The sequence below is a fragment of the Pseudonaja textilis genome, unplaced genomic scaffold (assembly GCF_049901715.1).
Source record: "Pseudonaja textilis isolate UNSWEBS1 unplaced genomic scaffold, rPseTex1.2 PTEXCTG97, whole genome shotgun sequence".
Taxonomy (NCBI): domain Eukaryota; kingdom Metazoa; phylum Chordata; class Lepidosauria; order Squamata; family Elapidae; genus Pseudonaja; species Pseudonaja textilis.
This window is the reverse complement of record NW_028262845.1, coordinates 966-21,431: the sequence shown is the minus strand read 5'-3', so window position 1 is coordinate 21,431 and position 20,466 is coordinate 966. Positions and strand designations below refer to the sequence as shown.

The following is a 20,466-nucleotide window of genomic DNA, read 5'->3' as shown; positions in this document are numbered from 1 at the left end:
CTTGCGTTATCTTTCAAAGTTTAATTAAATGTAGTAAATGAAAAATAATAGTAAAAGTAAAAGCCATTTTGGGATGTTTTACTTTTTTTTAATTGTAAATTTAGGGTACTTTCACTGAGACTGACTATTGTGTTGTTAATATGACTTCAGTACCTATAAGGCAATTTAGAACTTCTATCAAGCGTGTCATTAAGCAATTATCAGCAGGGCTCATACAATGAATTTAGTTTACAGTAGTGTAATATATAAAATTCTTCTTTATGTCATTGTGCTAGATTTTCTCCTTTGCATTTCTTAATGTTTATATATTAGAAACAGTGGTCTCAGAAACTATTCTCCTGAAGAGAATGCACATTACTGGGAAATGATAGTCAGATTTAATACCAAATCTCACAATCAGTAAAATTGGTACTTTAATAATTGGTTTATACTGGGAACAAATACTGATTCTATCTTCAGGTGTTCTATGAAATCTTTCCACAGAGGCAAATGAAAGTGAATCATTGCTTTGTTCATAGAAGGCAAAAAGTTTTATTTTCATAGATAGGCATACATCATATGTACAATAGTGGCTCAAAGTTGAATATTATACGCTAGATACTCATTGTGTGTGTGTGTGTGTGTGTGTGTGTGTGTATATATATATGTGTGTGTGTGTGTGTGTGTGTGTGTGTGTGTGTGTATGTATGTATGTGTATATATATATATATATATATATATATATATATATATATATATATATAGTTTTTATGTTTTATAATCCCATTATTCGTTTAAACCACATCATGTATCTTGAGGTCTTGGTAAATATAAATGTTTTCCAGTTAACTGTTTCGGTTGCCCATGGTTCTAAAACTCCAGTGAGAAACCATGTGCCTTTATAGGGAACGGCAATAAAACTTCCTCCCACAAGCATCTCCTTGGCTTGCCCGTGACTGTGGCCACAGAATTCCCTTGTTATCAGATTTCTGTTGAGAATTTGCCTGCAATCATTCTCATTGAGGTAGGAAATAGGCCGCTGTACAAGGGAAGGTGTCAGGTAACTTCTGTTTGCATTCCAGCCACTAAGACTACCTTCCATTTGTGAAATCAACACGTGCTCTGCAAAATCCCTTTCTGGGATGCATATGGGTAAATGGTTCCTGTCACAGTCAATTTGGCTGCTCAGCTCAAGCAGAGCCAGGTTGTTCTCGCCAGTGGTGTTGTCATAGCGGAGGTGTATATTTGACTCTTTCACTGGTATTACTTGATTCAGTCCTTGCAGCTGATTGATTCCTGAACAGGTAAAAGTGTATTCATTGGTCATTACAATAGCTTTTCTTTTGACTGGGTTTACATTAAACAAATGAAAAATGATGGTGTCCTGAAAACTTTTAAACAACTGAAGTTATTAGTGCAATAATGCTTATGGATTATGCCTCTCTTTTGGGATCTATGGAGTCTATGCAAGGATGATACTTGTTCTGTACAACAAAGATAGCAAAATTTATTGACTTTGCCTAGAAGTGTACAAAGCATAGGGAAAAAAAAGAAATATATGTTGGCTGTAGACCTATTTAACTAGGGCCGAAATAAGAAATATTAATAATGTACATAGCCAAAGCTGGTTCTACCAGTAAGTGGTGTGAAACCACTAATTTTATATAGCATTATGAAAAGAGAAGAGGTGGCACCAGTTTCACATAGTGGAATATCTGTGTTGGCAACCTTTGTACACTTGCAAACAGTGCAAACAGTGCAAACAGACAAACACTGTCTGCAAAAATACCTACAATCAAACTCACTGTAACCCATCATTTCTTGGATGATTTGTATGAAAGGAATCGCCACATAGGGAAAAACAATGATAATATCCACAATCGCACCAGACCACAGCTTGATAAACTTTCTACATCACGTGACCTTCACCGACACAAGTAAGGAGAGAATAAATGGTTACAGATTACCAAATCAGGTGAGATTTTAACACCCAGTCTTATCTCGTATAAGAAGACAGAAATCTCAGTAATCTTATGACATTTCAATTAATATGTTTTTATTTTTTTAGGATAAGTTTCTGGAGGGTTTTTTTAACATCACTGTGGCTACATGATGCATGTTTGTGCTGGGGAAATGCAATGCTGCTTTTCCTGAACTTTTCTTTGCTCTTCTCCTATTTTTGCCTAAAATAAAAGGTTAAAAAGCTACCTTGATTCACACTTGATTCATGGCGGTATGGATGGCCCATGCAATTTTCTTGGCAAGGCTGAAAAGCACTTTGTCATAACTACCTTCCACAATGTTCTTGGACTTTCTAGAATAGCCTGTAGCCCTGGGATTTTCTTATGAAATCTCCCATCCAAATTAATTCGTTAATGATGGCTGACAATAACTTTTGAGATTAGGCAAAGATGGCTGGATGTTAGCAGTTAAGGTGATAGTGTCCATCCATCCATCCATCCATCCATCCATCCATCCAAACAGTAGCATGGCAAGTTTGCAGGGTGAGCATTCTGATTCCACTAATACTTTTACTTGATGTATTTGAGTTTCTCTTTCTCTGAAATTCCCAATACGGAGAGAAACAGTTATTATGTTACTTACCAACCACAACACTAACAGGAGACAGCACAGCACATTCAGCTGTAGTCAATACAAAGTTAGTTTTTAGGAGAACACCTCCACAGATCCATTTTCCTTCTGAATTTAACAGCAAAACCTTAAAAACAAAACAAACTAGTGTTTCTTTTGCTCCTTACAGGTAGCCTGCCAATTATGTTCATAAGTAGTAACTGTAGAGCAGTCATCATGCGTCTGATATAATTTTATGATCTTTTGGTGTCAGTTAAGCAAATCACCATAGTCATTAAGTGAATATGCAGTCTTTAAATACTGTGGTCATTAAGCAAGCCCATTATTTGCTCTTTTTCCAAAAGCTGGAAGTAAACACCTCGTTTTGGCAAAACCATTGTAAATATGACAATGGGATGCTACAAATGGCCGTAAATGTGGGCTGTCTGAGTACATGAAATACTGCCACATGACCACAGGTGAGCCTGACTGTCAAAATTCAGGAATTGGGTCATAAATACCTTTTGGGGATCTTGTTACTTTGAATGTTCACTAAGTGACCGATTATAAGTTGAGGACTACCTATACAACCACTAGAGATTGCTGCTGATATTGCAGTTTTTTGGAACATTGATTTATAAGGAAAACTAACTAGCAGCTGTAATTGTCTTTATGAACTGGATAGTTGGTAAGTCAGTATAGGAGAAAAGCTGTGCAACTTATAGCAGCTTTGGCCTTTTAATTTTAAAAAATTGTTAGCTGGAAAAGATGCTACTAACTCCTGATTTTAAGGCAGTATTTGAGTTATGCTGAATTATGGCCAGGTGGGATTTAGTAAGGAATATGGGGTAGAAAATCCAGATTAGGGTACTAGCAAAAATTCATGCAAATCACAAATGGATAAGAGGAAGAAGGATTACCCAGTTTTAATTCTCTTAAAAAAATGTTTGCCATCGTTTGAGTAGAATTCCAAAAATAATACAAGAATTGGATGATGTCTCTGATGCCACAAAGTTTTAAACAGTGCACTTCATCTTAGTCAAAAGGTCAGAATTGGCTCCTTAAAAGGAGCTCTGGAGTGCTTATTGCCATGAAATCTGTGAATTATTTGAATATGTTTACTTTTCCCAGCCTAAGGGTCGAATCAGTTAGAGCTAGGTACAAAATAAAATATAACATTTATACATGAAACCTGTCCATGTGATTCTGGAGAAAAAGAAATGGTTGAATACATCCCCCCCCTTTATTGCAATTACTATAGACAAGTGTGATGGTACTATATATATATATATTACCAATCCTCAAACAATTTCCATGCAAAACAGTTGTTTTGTACTGTACTAAATTATTATCTGATGCTAAGTTGAAAGAAGGAGAGCTGCCACCTATTGGTGGGCAGCAGAGTAAAGACATATCAGTTGACCTTCCTAAACTGATTTTAATTTTGTTTTGTAATTTCTGTTTTAAATTTTACTTTTCTGATCTACAATCATGATTTGGATTTGACCACCTGTAAGTATTACAAGTTTCATGTGAGCCCCAACAACCAGACCAAATCACATCCTTTCCTATCATTTTGGGTACCTGCCAGGGGAATTCTCTGGAGCTAAATTGAGTGGACATGTAAGAGGTTCCTGAAATCTTCCACAAGCACATTCATCTGGCAATATATTGCAAGAAAAGAAAACAATGTCATTTTTAATGGATATGTTTCAAAAGCAACTATTTTTGTTAAATTTCATTAAGAGAAATGTTTTAAACAAGAAATTGGGTTTTTGGTTGATGAAAGCAAGCATGCACGCCTTTACTTTTGCTACCATTTGCAATCTGTAAAGTGTAACATCTTTGAAGTTAGATTACTTTTTCCTCACAAAACTTTGGTATTCAGTCTAGGGGGAGGCAGCAACCATCTCCTCAACCTTATTGCTTTAAAATGTAGAAATAAATTTAAAATGAATCTAGAAAGAGTGCAGAGGAGAGCAGCAAAGATGATTAGGGGACTGAAAGCTAAAAGATATGAAGAATGGTTGCAGGAATTGGGTATGTCTAGCTTAATGAAAAGAAGGACTAGCAATGACATGATAGCAGCATTAGATATCTCAGGGGTTGCCACAAAGAAGAGGGAGTCAAGCTAGTCTCCAAAGCACCTGAGGGCAGGACAAGAAGCAATGGATGGAAACTAATCAAGGAGAGAAGCAAGCTAGAATTATGGAGAAATTTGCTAACGGAACAATTAATCAGTGGAACGACTTATCTCCAAAAATTGTGGTTGCGGCAACACTGGAGATTTTTAACAAAAGATTGGAAGCCATTTGTCTGAAAAGGTATAGGCTTTCCTGCTTGAGAAGGGGGTTGGACTAGAAGACCCTCAAGGTCTCTTCCAATTCTGTTATGTGTGTTCTTGTTTTCTGATAGTTGATTTTTTCTGTGGACGTAGAGCAGAGCTGCAGTAGGATCAAAACTCTTCATTATTCCTCATGACTGGAGACCCAGCCTCCTCTAAAAGGAGTGGGAGTGAGTTGTGTTTACATTGCCTGTTATGTTTAGAACGAGCTACATTTTGCACAGATACTCAACTCAGTGAAGGGATTATTGCAACATGTAATCTTCTCCCAGTCTTTAACGCAACCTCAGATACTGACAAATGAACCACCGATAATTTCAATTCATTCATTTAGCATGCATACAATACTGACTCCCGGGTTACCTTCCAAGATCTCTCTTTAAAAAAAATTCTACATACCTTGCGCAATGCATGATTTATCATCTTCCCCCAATTGATAGCCTTGGGCACATGAACAGCGGTAAAAGTTGACTTCTGGATAGCAGAATTGCTGACACCCTGTGTGGATTTCATGGCGGCACTCATTTTTAGCTGTAGAAAAAGAAGTGCCACTTTTACAAGATAAACATGAAATAGGAAGTAAGAAATAAAATTATTCTACAGCAAGGACTTTGTTTCTCTAATATTTGTCCTTTTTTTTGGTGGCTATTATTTTTTTCCAGTTTATCTCTGAGAATACCATTTGCCAGGCTCTATTTCTGTGAGGTGTACAGATTCTTTGTAACTCCCATAAGTTATTAGCTGTTTTTGGAATCAAAAGCTGCAGCTGTGCTCTAGAGAATGATGAGTGGCACCCAGATTTAGTCAGAGACGATTCACTGAAATCATTGCATAAAGTCCCATTGTTATTTGCCACCCTACAGTATGACTAATTTTGGAATGAATCACATGCATAGAGTCAGCTTTAAGTTTTGATAGATTTGAGAAACTAAGAGTGGGAAAAGCCCCACAATGGACTAAAATGACTGGATTGTATCTAGTTGTGGGTATTCATGACAAAATGATTTTGTATCTCCAGCCAAAACATTCCACATTGCCATAATTTTCAATGCACCGATTAAGCAGAACTTCAGTTCATTTACATACAGTATGCATAAAGTACAGAGAGGACAGTGTAGTTTTTTATGAAGTGTGGCAAGATAGTGACATCATTAGATGGGCTGTAAGTAATTCTTTTTCACCCTTTCAACTTTCACTGCCCTCATAAAAATAGATGACCTATTAAAGGCTAATTTTACTTTTCATTTTGCAAGTGCATGTGCACAATATCCATGGAAAATCTTATGACTGTTATTGGGTGGTTTGTCTTCAGAGAAACAATATTGGAAGGAAAAGGTCTGTACCATAGTCCAAAACGGAAGGGGGAAAGGCAAAGAGAAGTGGGAGTTCTTGAACCATGACGAGATTGGGGGAAAAGATGAGAAAGTACTATTTAGGTTATTTTATTAGTTTTTTATTATTTTATTATTCAAGGCAACACACATACATAATATCCTATAAGCATTCTTGTCCTTGTTGCCACCAAAACAATGTGGCAGCAAGCTTTTTTTCTCCTAAAAATCTGTGGTGGGGGAATCTCCTGAAATGCTGCAGAGGAAGGGGAACAGTGGTGGGATTCAAAAAATTTTTTATTGCCGGTTCTGTGGGTGTGGCTTGGTGGGCGTGGCAGGGAAAGGATACTGCAAAATCTCCATTCCCTCCCACCCCATTAACCTGCTTTCCAGCTCCGTTCTCCTGTGCAGGTCAACAAAAGAAGACCCAGCCAATCAGCTGGGACTCAGGAGGCAGCAAATAGATGGGGGTGGGGCCAGTCAGAGGTGGGATTTGCCGGTTCTCCGAACTACTCAAAATTTCCGCTACCGGTTCTTCAGAACTGGTCAGAACCTGCTGAATACCACCTCTGAAGGGGAACTGGGAAAAATAGGTCTCCCACTCCTTATCTAGTGAGCCTCCAGTGGATCCCAGCCCGTCTTTTTCAGTAGAGTTCTTCTAGATCCAGACAAATATCTCTGCTTGAAAAACAGAAGGATTTAAAGCAGTGGTGGGATTCAAACTTTTTTCTACCAGTTCTGTGGGCATGGCTTCGTGGGTGTGGCTTCATGGGCGTGGCAGGGGAAAAATACTGCAAAATCCCCATTCCTTCCCCATCCCACTAACCTGCTTTCCAGCTCCGTTCTCCTGTGCAGAGCAACAAAAGAAGACTCGGCTGATCATCTGGGATTCAGGAGGCAGAGAATAGAGGGGGGCAGGGACAGTCAGGGGTGGTATTTGCCGGTTCCCTGAACTACTCATAATTTCCGCTATCGGTTCTCCAGAACTGGTCAGAACCTGCTGAATACCACCTCTGATTCTGATGTATATTGCTTATACAGCAAATTATATTCCTTATAGTACCTTCATTATTGAACCATGACAAATTTCTCATACGAATTAATGGCACACATTCTGGGGGATTAAGAAAAAGTGGTTTTTACCAAAAGCGCAGTTTACTCCTTCAAAGTCATCTTTACAGTTACATGTGTAGCTGCGAATAGTGTCCCTGCATATACCATTATGAAGGCAGGGGCTGGAAGAGCACCGGATACCACCTGAAAAAAAACACACACCTGCATTTAGAGTTGTTGGAAGTTAAAACCCACCCCTCTCCTAGGAATATGAAATATTTAAGGATATATTAAAAAGACAGAATATTTCTCCAGCCTTCCCACCGTTCAAGCCGGGTGAAGAGAAGTGGGAATCGTACAAGAATCGTTTTAATCACTACATCGATGCTATCGGTCTGGCAGATGCTGGTGAGCACAGGAAGAAGTCGTTCTTCCTCAGTTATTGTGGGGCCACCGTTTTCGATACCGCCACAGCACTTGTCGCTCCTTGTGAACTAAAGAGTGTCCCCTGGACAGAATTGCTGGAGATCCTCACCAATCATTACTCCCCCAAGCCTTCGCAGATCGCGAGACGTTTCGCCTTCCGGATGAGGAAGCAAGTTGAAGGGGAAACCATTAACCAGTACATGGCCGCCTTGAGGACTGCAGCTCTCCACTGCGAGTTCAAAAACTACTTGGATGACATGCTTCTCGACCAGCTCGTCTGCGGGGTCAAGGACCTTCATCTCCAAAGGCGACTGCTTGCCAGGAAGGATCTCAACCTCTCCCAGGCCGTCGAGGAAGCCTTGGCTGCAGAGCTAGCAACCCAATCAGCCACCGAGATTCAAGGCTCCGTTCCCAAACCAAGCTGCACCTCCATCCATTCAGAAGAGGTGATCAGCGAAGATGATTCCAACGAGCCAACAGATGTCCACCGTCTCGCCCATGCCAAGCAACCACAGGTAAGAACCAGGCAAGAAAGCAGCAGTGCACCTAAACGCATCATCCTGTGCCTATCCTGTGGCGGTCCACACTCGAGGGCTTCGTGCAGATTCAAAGGTGCCACCTGCAACAATTGCCACAAGAAGGGCCACATTGCCAGAGTCTGCCAGGCTGCACACAACTCTGCACAAAGGGTTCCTTCCTTTTCTCATTCTGGCTCCCAAAGGCAAGTATTAAATTGTCACACTTGCTTCCATGCTAAGCACACCTGTCATTCTATTAGTAAGATCACGCTTTCCATTTTATTAGAAGGTAAACCCTGCCGTATGGAGGTTGACACGGGGTCAGCGCTCTCAATCATCTCTTGGAGCACACTCAAGAAGATCCAGCCCAGATTTTCCAGAAACCAACTCCAGAAGTGCCAACTCACCTTGAGGGACTATCAAGGGAAGGACATTCCGGTACTTGGCAAAGGCAAGTTCCTTGTTAATTTTAAAGCTTTCAAAGGCCATCTGCCTCTAGTGGTAGTTAACGGCAACCTCCCTAGTCTCTTGGGGCTTGATTGGTTCCCCTACCTTGGCCTTGGGGTAACAGGAGTCCATGCTGTCTCAGCTTCTGACACTGACTCCTTATTCGCTGACTACGCTGACGTATTCAGCAATGAGTTGGGGTGTTATAACGGCACCCCCATCTCATTTGCAGTTGACCCCCAAGCAGTTCCCGTCCGGCTGAAACCGCGTAGAGTACCATTCGCTATTCGGCCCAAACTGGACGTGGAACTCGACAAACTGCTACAGCAAGGGGTCATTGAACCCACAGACTTCGCCAAATGGGAGACACCAATCGTCACACCCCTTAAAAAGGATGGCAGTCTGAGAATTTGTTCGGATTACAAAACAACAATTAACCGCTTTCTACAAGTTAGCGCTTACCCAGTCCCGGTCATTCAACATTTACTGCACACTTTTGAGCCTGGCACCATTTTTGCCAAATTGGACATGTCACAAGCATATCAGCAGTTCCCTGTTGACACCCAAACAGCCGAGTTACAAACCATTGTGACTCACAGGGGTGCCTTCAGGTGCAAGCGTCTCCAATTTGGCGTAAGTGTTGCCCCTGGCATCTTTCAGTCCCTTATGGAACGTATCCTACAGGGCCTCCCTGGTGTAGTACCCTACTTCGATGATATATTGGTCTCGGCCCGGGACAGACCCCAACTCTTCCAGAGAGTCAGAGCAGTGTTAGACAGGTTCAAACAGCATGGACTCAAATTAAAAAGGGAGAAATGTGCCATTGCCACTAGACAGGTGGACTTTCTAGGCTATAGAATTGACGCATCAGGCATCCACCCCCTAGAATCCAAAGTCAAGGCAATCCATGAGGCACCCACTCCAACCACTAAAGCCGAACTGCAAGCCTTTTTGGGATTATTAAACTTCTATGCATCATTCCTGCCTCACAAAGCGTCAGTAGCCGAGCCTTTACACAGACTCTTAGATAAAAAATCACCTTGGCACTGGGGACACAAGGAAGACACTGCTTTCCGCGCAGTCAAATCACTGCTCACATCAGACGCAGTCCTTATACAATTTGACCCACGTCTTCCATTAGTACTAGCAGCTGATGCATCCCCTTTTGGGATTGGAGTTGTGTTAAGCCACAGACTACCCAACGGCTCCGAGGCACCAATCGCCTTCTTTTCCAGAACTCTCTCAACAACAGAGTGTAATTATAGCCAAATTGATAAGGAGGCGTTAGCAGCAGTTGCAGTAGTAAAGAAATTTCATGAATTCCTTTTTGGCCATCACTTCGAACTTATCACAGACCATAAACCTCTCCTGGGTCTTCTATCCGGAGACAAGCAGACCCCCCAAGTGTTGTCTCCCAGAATGACCAGATGGACCTTGTTCCTGGCAGCGTACTCCTACAAACTCATCCACCGCCCAGGGAAAACCTTAAGCCACGCAGATGCCCTCAGCCGCTGCCCCCTGCCAGCTCCAGCTGAGGATCCGGCCCCTGTCCATGCCATTTTTGATGTCACCGAGCTGGACCTTCCTGTTACCGCCCTCGACATCGCCACCAAATCTAAGACTGACAGAACAATCGCCCAGGTACTGGACTGGGTGAGGAGGGGGTGGCCAGGCACTAACCTTGCAACTGAATTTACACCTTTTAAGACCCGTCAACAGGAACTATCTAGCTTGCAGGGTTGTCTGCTGTGGGGCACCAGAGTCGTCATCCCGGCCTCACTACGCACACCAGTCTTAGAGGCACTGCACGAGGGGCACCCGGGCATCGTCCGGATGAAGGCATTAGCTCGAAGCTACGTATGGTGGCCTGGCTTGGACGACGACATCGTTAAGTGGGTAAGCTCTTGCCAACCCTGTCAGGAATCCAGACCATCCCCTCCAGTCACCACCCCCACCAACTGGGAGAGCACTAACGCGCCTTGGTCAAGACTTCACATTGACCTAGCCGGTCCTATGCACGGCAAGACCTTCTTGGTGGTTGTGGATTCATACTCTAAATGGATTGATGTGGCCCAACTATCCACGACCACCACGCAAGCGGTTACCAAGGCCTTGACCCGACTGTTCGTGACACACGGCCTCCCTGATGCTATAGTTTCGGACAATGGCCCCCAGTTTGCCTCAACTGAATTTAGCCGTTTTGCCACCAATCTTGGTATTCGACACATCTTCACGGCTCCCTTTCATCCGGCCAGCAACGGATTGGCGGAGAGAGCCGTTAGGTCCACAAAAGAAGCGTTAGCCAGGTTCAGCAAAGTAGACTGGCATCACAGACTATCCCGGTTCTTGCTAAGCCAACACTCAACCCCTTGCACGGTCACCAATAAATCCCCGGCTGAACTCCTGATGGGTAGACGCCTAAGAACTGTATTGGATAGGCTACACCCTCACTATTGCCCTGACACCCCTCTTGGTTCAATGACGGGGGTCAGAGATTTTGTCTTGCAGGAACATGTCTTTGCAAGGAACTACGCCGGAGACCCACTGTGGATTCCAGGGGAAATTGTAGCCATCACCGGTCCCAGGTCGTACCGAGTCAGGCTGGAAGACGGCCGCATCTGGAGAAGGCACCTGGACCAGCTAAGGAAGCGCCAGGGTACCCTTGCCAGTGCCGAATCGTGGGCACAGGTCGGCCCCCAGGTACCACACCAAACTCTCAGCGGAGACCACTCCAGAGACTCTCCGCCACCATCACCAGAGCCGAGAGAGCAGACACTAGATCGAGACTGCCCGAGGGGTCCGCCATCAGAACCAGCTGATGGAACCACGGCATCGCCGGCCAGAAGCGCTTCACCGGTTCCAGCTCAGGCCTCCAGGCAAGACTGCACTCCATCACCAACCCTGCCTGCTCCTTCGAACTCTGAGTCACCTAGTAACTCGCCGGAGTTACGGCACTTGGGGCGCCAACACAGACCACCGGCTTATTTAAATGACTATGCGTGTTCGCATCTGGGGGGAAGGGGTGTTATGTCCCTGGAACTTGCCAAAGTTCCCACCCAGGTCCGTGCATGCTGCGGGGGCGTTTGCTGCTCCCCATTGGCTGGCTCCCCTCGACAGCCGGCTATAAAAGCCAGCTGCAGGGTCCGGTCAGCCGCTGTTCGTTGGAAGCCTGCTCCCAGCAGCGCTGACACGTTCAGTCCTTTATTCCCTTGAATAAAGTCTTGTTGCATTCATGCCCTGGTCTAGCCTCTCATTGCTCAATCTACAACAATAACCTAAAATATTTCTGCTTAAATTGACCCTAGAAGATGATAGAGGACAGGAAGGTCTGGAGGAACTTTGTCCATGGGGTCGCGATGGGTTGGAATGGACACAACTTTGCAACTAACCAAAACAACAAAATATTTCATTTTCCTAGGAGAGGGGTGGTTTTTAACTTCCAACCAAACAAAAAATGTTCATCTTCTAAAAGTTGCGGGGAGCAATGATTTAGGTATGTCACTTGGGGAGTAGGACTGGAAAAAATATTGTTTTCTACTTTTTTCTGATACTGTTTAGAACTAAAATAAATGTAAGCCTGGTAGAAAGAAGTGTTTACTGATTTGCTTGTTTAACAAAATCCTTAACTTATGATCATTACTCTTTTTTCATTTTACTGTAACCATTAGGCAGTATGATCTGAAATTGCCTGCAAACTATTACCTGCAAAAACAGGGCTGAGACTGTCTTTAGCCTGCAAACTACAGTTTGACTCTCTGCTTTTATTCAGAGATAGTTTCACCATGCCAACATGTAATTATTTCCAAATGCAACTAGATAAATTATTTTTATTATGATTAAATTTTAATAAATGTGTACTTTTAGTCAGTTCCCTTGTTTTGCCATCAATATAAGCAGCCTGAGTTTCCCTTGTGAAGGAAATTCAAGGTAATTTAAAAAAAACATGCATAAATAAGATTGTTTTGAAATGCTTGTCAGCTGATTTGAGATGCTGCTAGTAAGGCCTCTGAAAAAGGTTAGTGTTTTTCTAAAGAAAGATTTGATGTATTTTTCTGGAAAAAATTAAAGCAGATCAAACAAGAAACAAAAATGTATTCCTAAGGATAAATTTGTTGTAAAAATAAACATAACAAACTAAGTGCAGGATGAGCAGAGCCATTTAACCGAAGAGCATGATTTATGAAAAAAAATTAAAGAATCTTCAAACATCACTATCTTTTTAAAAGAAAATACTAAATTATGACATTTCTATATTGGTTTATTACTGCTGCAAGACTAACCTGGAACTGTTTGAAAACTCTTTCATACGATTTAAAGTAATGATTCTGGATTAATAGCACTGACTAGAATGACTTCTTTCCTTCCTTCCTTCCTTCCTTCCTCCCCCCCAAAGAAGGCTAAGAATAAAGGAGCAAAGTTTGCATTAACGGCAGCATCTTTTCTTGGGTGTCCTTAAGAATAGTAAATTATACCAGCACAGCTGGCGGTTTAAAATATAACATAAACACTGAGAATTCTTCATTTTACAAAGTATTTCTAAATTTCTTCTTAGGTACTCACCAAAGTAGACACTCCAAAATTCATCCTGGAAAAAAGAAATGTAGTTGTTTTCTTGTGCAATTGCAGACATATAAAGATGACTGATTGTAAGGGACCTAAGACAGCTGCTCTATACTGCAGTGTAAAGTTTACCAATCACTAACATTTGGTTAACATTTTTCAACTCTCTGAGTCTTATTCCCATATAGACATAGATGTGATTATGCTATTTCCTCCCCCGCCCCCCTTTTTTTTTGCAGAAATAGGCTGCAGCAAATCACAAACATATTATTGCCCTTGTACATTTTCTCTGCCCTGCAGAACATTAACTGCACTGTCTCTTGGTTTTGGGCTCTTCCCCATAACCAACTTGAAGTACCGTCCATCATTCCCTGAACTGACTGAAAACAACATCAACATAAAATATGCTACTTTCGTAGGAACAGCACTGGCAAATGGTGCTGCCTATTATGGACAGGGATTGATGGGTTCCTTCAGGTTTGTTTGCTTCCCTCCTACTAAATATTTGGTCCAGTTTGGTCTAGTGGTGTCTAGTGGTTAAAGACCCAGGCTAGAAACTGGGAAACTCTGAATTCTCGTCCTGCCTTAGGCAAGAAAGCTGGCTGGGATAGTTTGGGTCAGTCATGCTCTCTCACCCAACTGTAGGGGAAAATAGGAGATGGAAGGAGTGGTATATGTTCACCACCATGAATTATTTATAAAACATGGGGAAATATTTAACTTTTAAATATAAAAATTAAAATCTTGGACTGGAGAAGGCATGCCTGCATTAACCTAAAATGATCAACAGGTGTCAGGCTGAGTTATGTGGAATGCAACCATAACACCCTGGTTAAGGGTTCTGCACTTGTATAGAAATGGTTTAGATAATAGATTCCAGAATGAATTATCTGCAGGTATTACAGCTGTGGACATACTTTGATTGAAATGCCACCAAGGGGGCTTGGCTGATAAAGAAATTAACTTGTCTGTATGGGAAATGTTGATTTTGAAAATACATACAGTTTCTTCTGTGTTTTCAAAAGCCTCTCTTGCTTCCTCATATGTACACTTTTCCTCGAGGCATTCTCTTTCTAAATCCCCTTGGAGAATTTCCTCAAAAAACATAAAAGCAGCACGCCTGGATCTTGTCAGGACTTGATTTGCATCTTCTGTTTCCAGGAACACTTAAGAGAAGGACAAGGGAAAAATCAGATTTCCCCCCAAAGAACCTTATCTCAGCCCAGCCTCTCAAGCGTGGAAAGGATTCAAAACAGTCTCACGCCTTTGTGCCCCACAGCTGGAATAGACCAAAAATATCCTTCCTTGGAAGATGACAGGTAAGATGATAAGGGGAAAGATGGCGCATGGAGGATTATTTACCTTGTGGTTTGTATCTGCAAAAATTAATATGGGAGTTTTGCGCAAAATTCTCCTTCAATAATGGGAAAATGAATATGTTTGGTGATGGATTAAAATGGTAAATTGGATGGGATGGCAACAACTTTGGGCTCCACCTACGTGCTGAATAACACAGAAAACTGAGTGGGGATGGAAAGGCTCTTGTTTTTGTTCAGAAATATGTCTCTTAAGTATGAGAAGCTAAGTCCTGCTACTTTTGTTTCAATGCTTCATATGAAACAAATCTGCAGGCTTCATTTTCCAAGCACACCTACCTCCCTGGAACTGGAAGAATATCTATAGCAATAGAGAAAATAAGACAGAGAAGAGAAAAATATTCTGTTTCCTTCCTATGGCCCACTTCTTTCTGGTAAAATCCCAAATGCAACTAATTTAGTTTCACCACTGAGGCTTCTGTCTCAGTTTACCCTTAAGGGAGCAGTATACCTGATGGTACTCAATAGGACAATTTCTCAGTATCCTGCATAGGTTTGCATTCCCACTTTTTTATTATTACAGGGTAAATGGCATGACTCATTTCTGGATGCTAAACTAAGATAAAGCTTCCTTCTTCTAATTTATTTTTCCCTCCTGTGCAATGAGAAACATTATTGGGAAAATCTTAAAAGTATAGAATAATAAGGGATTAGTATACCCTTTCCTTCTGCTTTTGCTTCTTTTTTGAAAAGTAAGAGTTAATATTATGTGAGCAAAAATTCCTACCTGTCAGGTCTGCGGAGTGAGCCATAAATACAAATAAGAAAAAGCATATTATCCATTTGCGAATTCCCATTTTGGTTCCCTAGGCGTAGTTTGCTGAATTTTGTCTGCCTAACCGTGGCCCTCTGATAAAGACATAGAGTGAACAAAGTTTAAAGTGCAACTTTGCAAGCCCGCTTCAAAAAAGAGGAGGCAGAGCAATGATAAGACAGAATGTCAACAATTAGAGATTTCACTCAAAAGAAAAAGAAACCTTGAGAAAATACTTGTGGCATTTATACTATCTTTTATCTTGTTGGAAGAAATATCTTTCTGGGTTCAGTTCCAAGTGGGGAAAAAGACACTTGAAACATGGAGGCTGTTTGGAAAAATGGTTTATTCGTGGACAGGATCACATGGCTTGGAGCTCTTGGGTGAAGAAAAGGGGAGCGAGATGCTGAGACTCCCTGGGTTTTATACCTTCTCTGGCTTTGAACTTTCTGGGGCACAGGAAGAGTATCCTGATTGGTTGTTGCAGAGGTCAAAGCTAGCTGTGTAGGTTGTCTGTGTGCTAAATTTGGTTGTAACTTGGAGGGTGTGCAATGAAAGGCAATTAAAAGGCTCTGCCTGAAGATCTTTGTTATGTAGAATAGATCTACATAACAAGATCTTTGTTATGTAGAATAGACTGGCCCAAGCCTTAATGGTTCATTAACGTGGGAGGCTGAATTTCTGCCTCTCTGAGTTTCTACTCTCTTTTACAGGAAATATTCTGCCTTTTTAGTATGTCCTAAAATATTTCATTTTTCTAGGAGAGGTGTGGGTTTTAACTTCCAACAATCTGATGAACCAATATGCATTTTCAAACTGTACATGTGCATAAATGTACTTCTGACTTTGTCCTTCGATATAAATACTGTATCGTAAGCCTGAACAGATGGGTAGAAGATGGAATCCATAGCAACTGTTCAGAGTCTTATCCATATAGAGGGAGAAGCTACTAGGGATATTCTACCATGGGTTAAGCACAGAGATAAACGTCATCGATGGCAACATCCTAAGTTTCACAGGCAGAATATTTTCCACATTGCTGTTAGCTAGGCAGATAACACTGTGCTTATGGCCACAGTGGGAATGGTGTTTTATTGTCATACTTAAAAAAAATTCTTATCCTAATGTGCTTCACAAGGATGAATTTGTATTTGTAACAAAGGGTAAAAGTTGTTCTTTTTTAATAAAAAAATCAATATTTACATAAATATTTACAATATTTACATGCAAGCCACACCCAGCCAGTCACGTAACCGCCAAGCCATGCCCACCCAGTCACATGACCACAAGCCACACCTACAAATTAAGCCACGCCCACAGAATAGGTTGTTAAGAAATTTGAATCCCACCCCTGTTTAGAGGGTTTAAGAGATCTTGTAGTCTGAGAATCTTCTCCTGACCCATTGTAGGAATCCCTGACCATCCTAGACAAATGGTTGAACTTTTGACAAAGAGCACCCATCACTTCAGACGGCAAGCTGTTTCACTGCTTAGTAGCTCTCAGGAAATTCTTATTTTGAGTCCGAATGTCTCTCTCTGAAGCTTCCACCCATTTGTTCTCTCTCTTGTCTGTCTTTGTCTTTCATGCATTCATTTAGCAACCATTTTGTTTAATGACTTGTTCACTGAAATCTAACACAGTCACTGAACGAGGACTGGTACAATGTATTTCGTCTTACCCACGTTGTGATTATGCTGTTCCTTTTCTCTGTTCTTCTTCTTGTCTCTTTTTCCTGGACTTCTACATAAACCAAATGTATGAATCTCTTAAAGCCTTGACTTTCCTCCATATTTATCCAGTATCGATGTCTGCTTTTCTACAGTCTGTTCCTTCTGCAGAAATCCAGAATTATATGTTCTATTCCCAACTGCATCACTTATTCCTCTTTCTCCGTTCACAAGGATTCTATATGTCCAAGAATCCATCTTGTTAAGTTTGAGCAATGAGAGGCTGAACCAGAGCATGAGTGCAACAATACTTTATTATAACAATAAAGGGCTGACCGTGCTTGCCACGCCTGGAACTGGCTCGCAGCAATCAGAAACTGGTTGGACCCCGCAGCCTGCTTTTATAGCTGGCTGCTGGGGAGAACCAACCAATGAGGAAAGGGGGAAGAACGCCCACGCAAAGTGAGTGGACCTGAGTGAGAACTCCTAGAGTTCTCAGGACATAACACCCCTTCCCCCCAGATGCGAACATGCATAGTCTTTGAGGTAGGCAGGGGTTTATGTTGGCGCCCGGAACGGCGTAGTTCTGGAACATTGTCTGTCCGTCCGGGGTCTGCCTGGGAAGGCAGAGTCGGCAAAGTGTCCCCAGTGTGCCCTCGGTTTGGGCCTGCCCGGGCTCGTAGGGTTGATCACTGGGGGTGTGCTCCTGTAGACTGGATCGGGCTGGTCAACTGTCTGGGTGCCGCTGTCTGTGTTCGGGCTTCTGGAACCGGCTGTAGGTGTAACTGATCGCCGGGCGTGATGTGGATGTGAGGCTGAGGATGAAGCCTCCCTCGTCTTGTTCCTCTGGGTCCCTGCTGGCGATGGTGCTGAGGCGTCTACGCAGTTGGTCTATATGCCTTCTCCAGACGCGCGGCCATCCTCCAGTCTGACCCGATACGACCGCGGTCCGGTGATGGCTACGATCTCGCCCGGGATCCACAGGGGTCTCCAGCGAAGTTCCTCGCGAAAACTGGCTCCTGTAAGATAAAATGTCTAACCCCGATGTGGAAGCGAGGGGAGAGTCAGGGCAGTACTGTGGGTGTAGTCTGTCCAATACAGTCCTCAGGCGCCTGCCCATCAGGAGCTCAGCTGGGGACTTATTGGTGACTGAACAAGGAGTTGAGTGCTGGCTCATCAGGAACCGCGAGAGTTTGTGGTGCCAGTCATCCTTGTTGAACCTTGCCAGGGCTTCTTTAGTGGTCCTGACGGCCCTTTCAGCCAATCCGTTGCTGGCAGGATGAAATGGGGCTGTGAAAATGTGGCGGATACCCAGGTTGGCCGCGAAACGGCTGAACTCAATCGATGCGAACTGTGGGCCATTATCGGAGACAATGGAGTCGGGTAGCCCGTGCGTTACGAACAGGCGTGTTAACACGTTGGTGATTGCTAGTGTGGTGGTCGTGGATAGCTGTGCTACGTCAATCCATTTGGAATAGGCATCCACGACCACTAGGAACATCTTCCCATGCAGAGGGCCGGCTAGGTCGATGTGAATTCTGGACCAAGGAGCGCTGGCGCTTTCCCATCTAGTAGGGGTGGCAATGGGGGGAGCAGGACGGGATTCCTGGCAATTGCTGCAGGAACTTACCCAATTGACAATGTCCTCGTCTAGACCCGGCCACCACATGTAGCTGCGTGCTAACGCCTTCATTCTCACGATGCCAGGATGTCCCTCGTGCAATGCTTCCAGAACTCGGGTACGCAGTGAGGCCGGGATGACCACTCGAGTGCCCCATAGTAGACAGCCCTGCAGACTTGACAATTCCTGCATGCGAGTCTTAAAAGGTGTGAATTTGTTATCAACATTGCCACCCGGCCACCCCGTCCTCACCCAGTCGAGCACCTGGGCGAGTGTTTGATCTGCCTTGGTTTTAGCAGCAATGTCCAGGGCAGTGATGGGTAGGTCCAACTGGGTGATCTCGAAAATAGCGTGGACAGGAGCAGGGTCTTCAGCCGGGGCAGGCAAGGGGCAGCGACTGAGTGCGTCAGCATGGGACAGTGTTTTACCCGGGCGGTGTATAAGTCTGTAGGAGTAAGCTGCTAGGAAGAGAGTCCACCTTGTCATCCTAGGGGAGAGGACTTGAGGGTCTGCTTGTCCCGGCTAGTAGGCCCAGGAGGGGTTTGTGGTCCGTGACCAGCTCGAAAAAATGGCCAAAAAGGAATTCGTGAAATTTTTTCATGGCTGCAACAGCTGCTAGGGCTTCCTTATCGATCTGGCTGTAATTGCGCTCCGTAGCAGAGAGCGTCCTTGAGAAAAGGCGATGGGAGCCTCGGCGCCATTGGGAAGCCTGTGACTTAGTACCACCCCAATTCCAAAAGGGAGGCGTCTGCTGCCAGTACTAAAGGGAGGTTAGGGTCGAATTGAATAAGTACCGCCTCTGACGTGAGTAGTGATTTGACGGCGTGAAAGGCATGGTCTTCTTTGTGCCCCCAGTGCCAGGGTGACTTTTTATCCAGTAATCTGTGTAGGGGTTCAGCTACTGATGCTTTATGGGGCAAAAAGGATGCGTAAAAGTTCAATAGCCCCAAGAACGCCTGCAGTTCAGTTTTGGAGGTTGGAGTGGGTGCCTCGTGGATTGCCTTAACCTTGGACTCCAGGGGTGAATGCCAGAGGCGTCAATTTTATAACCCAGAAAGTCCACCTGTCTAGTGGCAATGGCACATTTTTCTTTTTTCAACTTGAGGCCATGCTGTCTGAACCTCTCTAACACAGCTCGAACTCTTTGGAAGAGTTGGGGTCTGTCCTGGCCGAGACTAAGATGTCGTCGTGCAAGTAGGGTACTACACCAGGGAGGACCTGCAAAATCCGCTCCATGAGGGATTGAAAAATACCAGGGGCAACACTTACGCCAAATTGGAGACGCTTGCATCGGAAGGCACCCCTGTGAGTGACAATTGTCTGGAGTTCCGCTGTTTGGTTATCTACAGGGAACTGCTGATATGCTTGAGACATGTCCAATTTAGCAAAAATGCTACCTGGTTCGAATGTGTGTAATAAGTGCTGGATGACGGGCACAGGATAAGCGCTAACTTGTAGAAATTTATTGATTGTCGTCTTGTAGTCCGAGCAAATTCTCAGGCTACCGTCTTTTTGAGGGTGTGACAATGGGCGTCTCCCACTTGGCGAAATCTGTTGGCTCAATGACCCCTTGTTTTAATAGTTTATCCAATTCCGCATCTAGTTTTGGCCGAATAGCAAATGGGACCCTACGCGGTTTTAGCCTGATTGGGACTGCTTGGGGTCAACTGAGAATGAGATGGGGGTACCGTTATAACACCCCAGCTCTTCGCTGAATACATCTGAGTAATCAGCGAATAAGGAGTCAGTGTCTGAGGTTGAGACAGCATGGACTCCTGTTAGCCCTAGGCCGAGATGGGGAAACCAATCGAGCCCCAA

The 20,466-nt window shown here is 43.4% G+C and overlaps 1 protein-coding gene across 1 annotated transcript; it reads right to left on the bottom strand.

The window, feature by feature from the left end:
- Positions 1-507: 507 nt before the first annotated feature.
- PROZ (protein Z, vitamin K dependent plasma glycoprotein) lies at positions 508-15,511 on the bottom strand. The gene is given in 10 exon segments (XM_087918867.1): positions 508-646; positions 745-1,275; positions 2,584-2,698; positions 4,135-4,172; positions 4,175-4,210; positions 5,294-5,425; positions 7,369-7,482; positions 13,230-13,254; positions 14,232-14,395; positions 15,333-15,511. Coding segments are annotated over 9 exon segments (1,215 nt in total). The 5' UTR covers positions 15,403-15,511; the 3' UTR covers positions 508-646; positions 745-754.
- Positions 15,512-20,466: the final 4,955 nt, after the last annotated feature.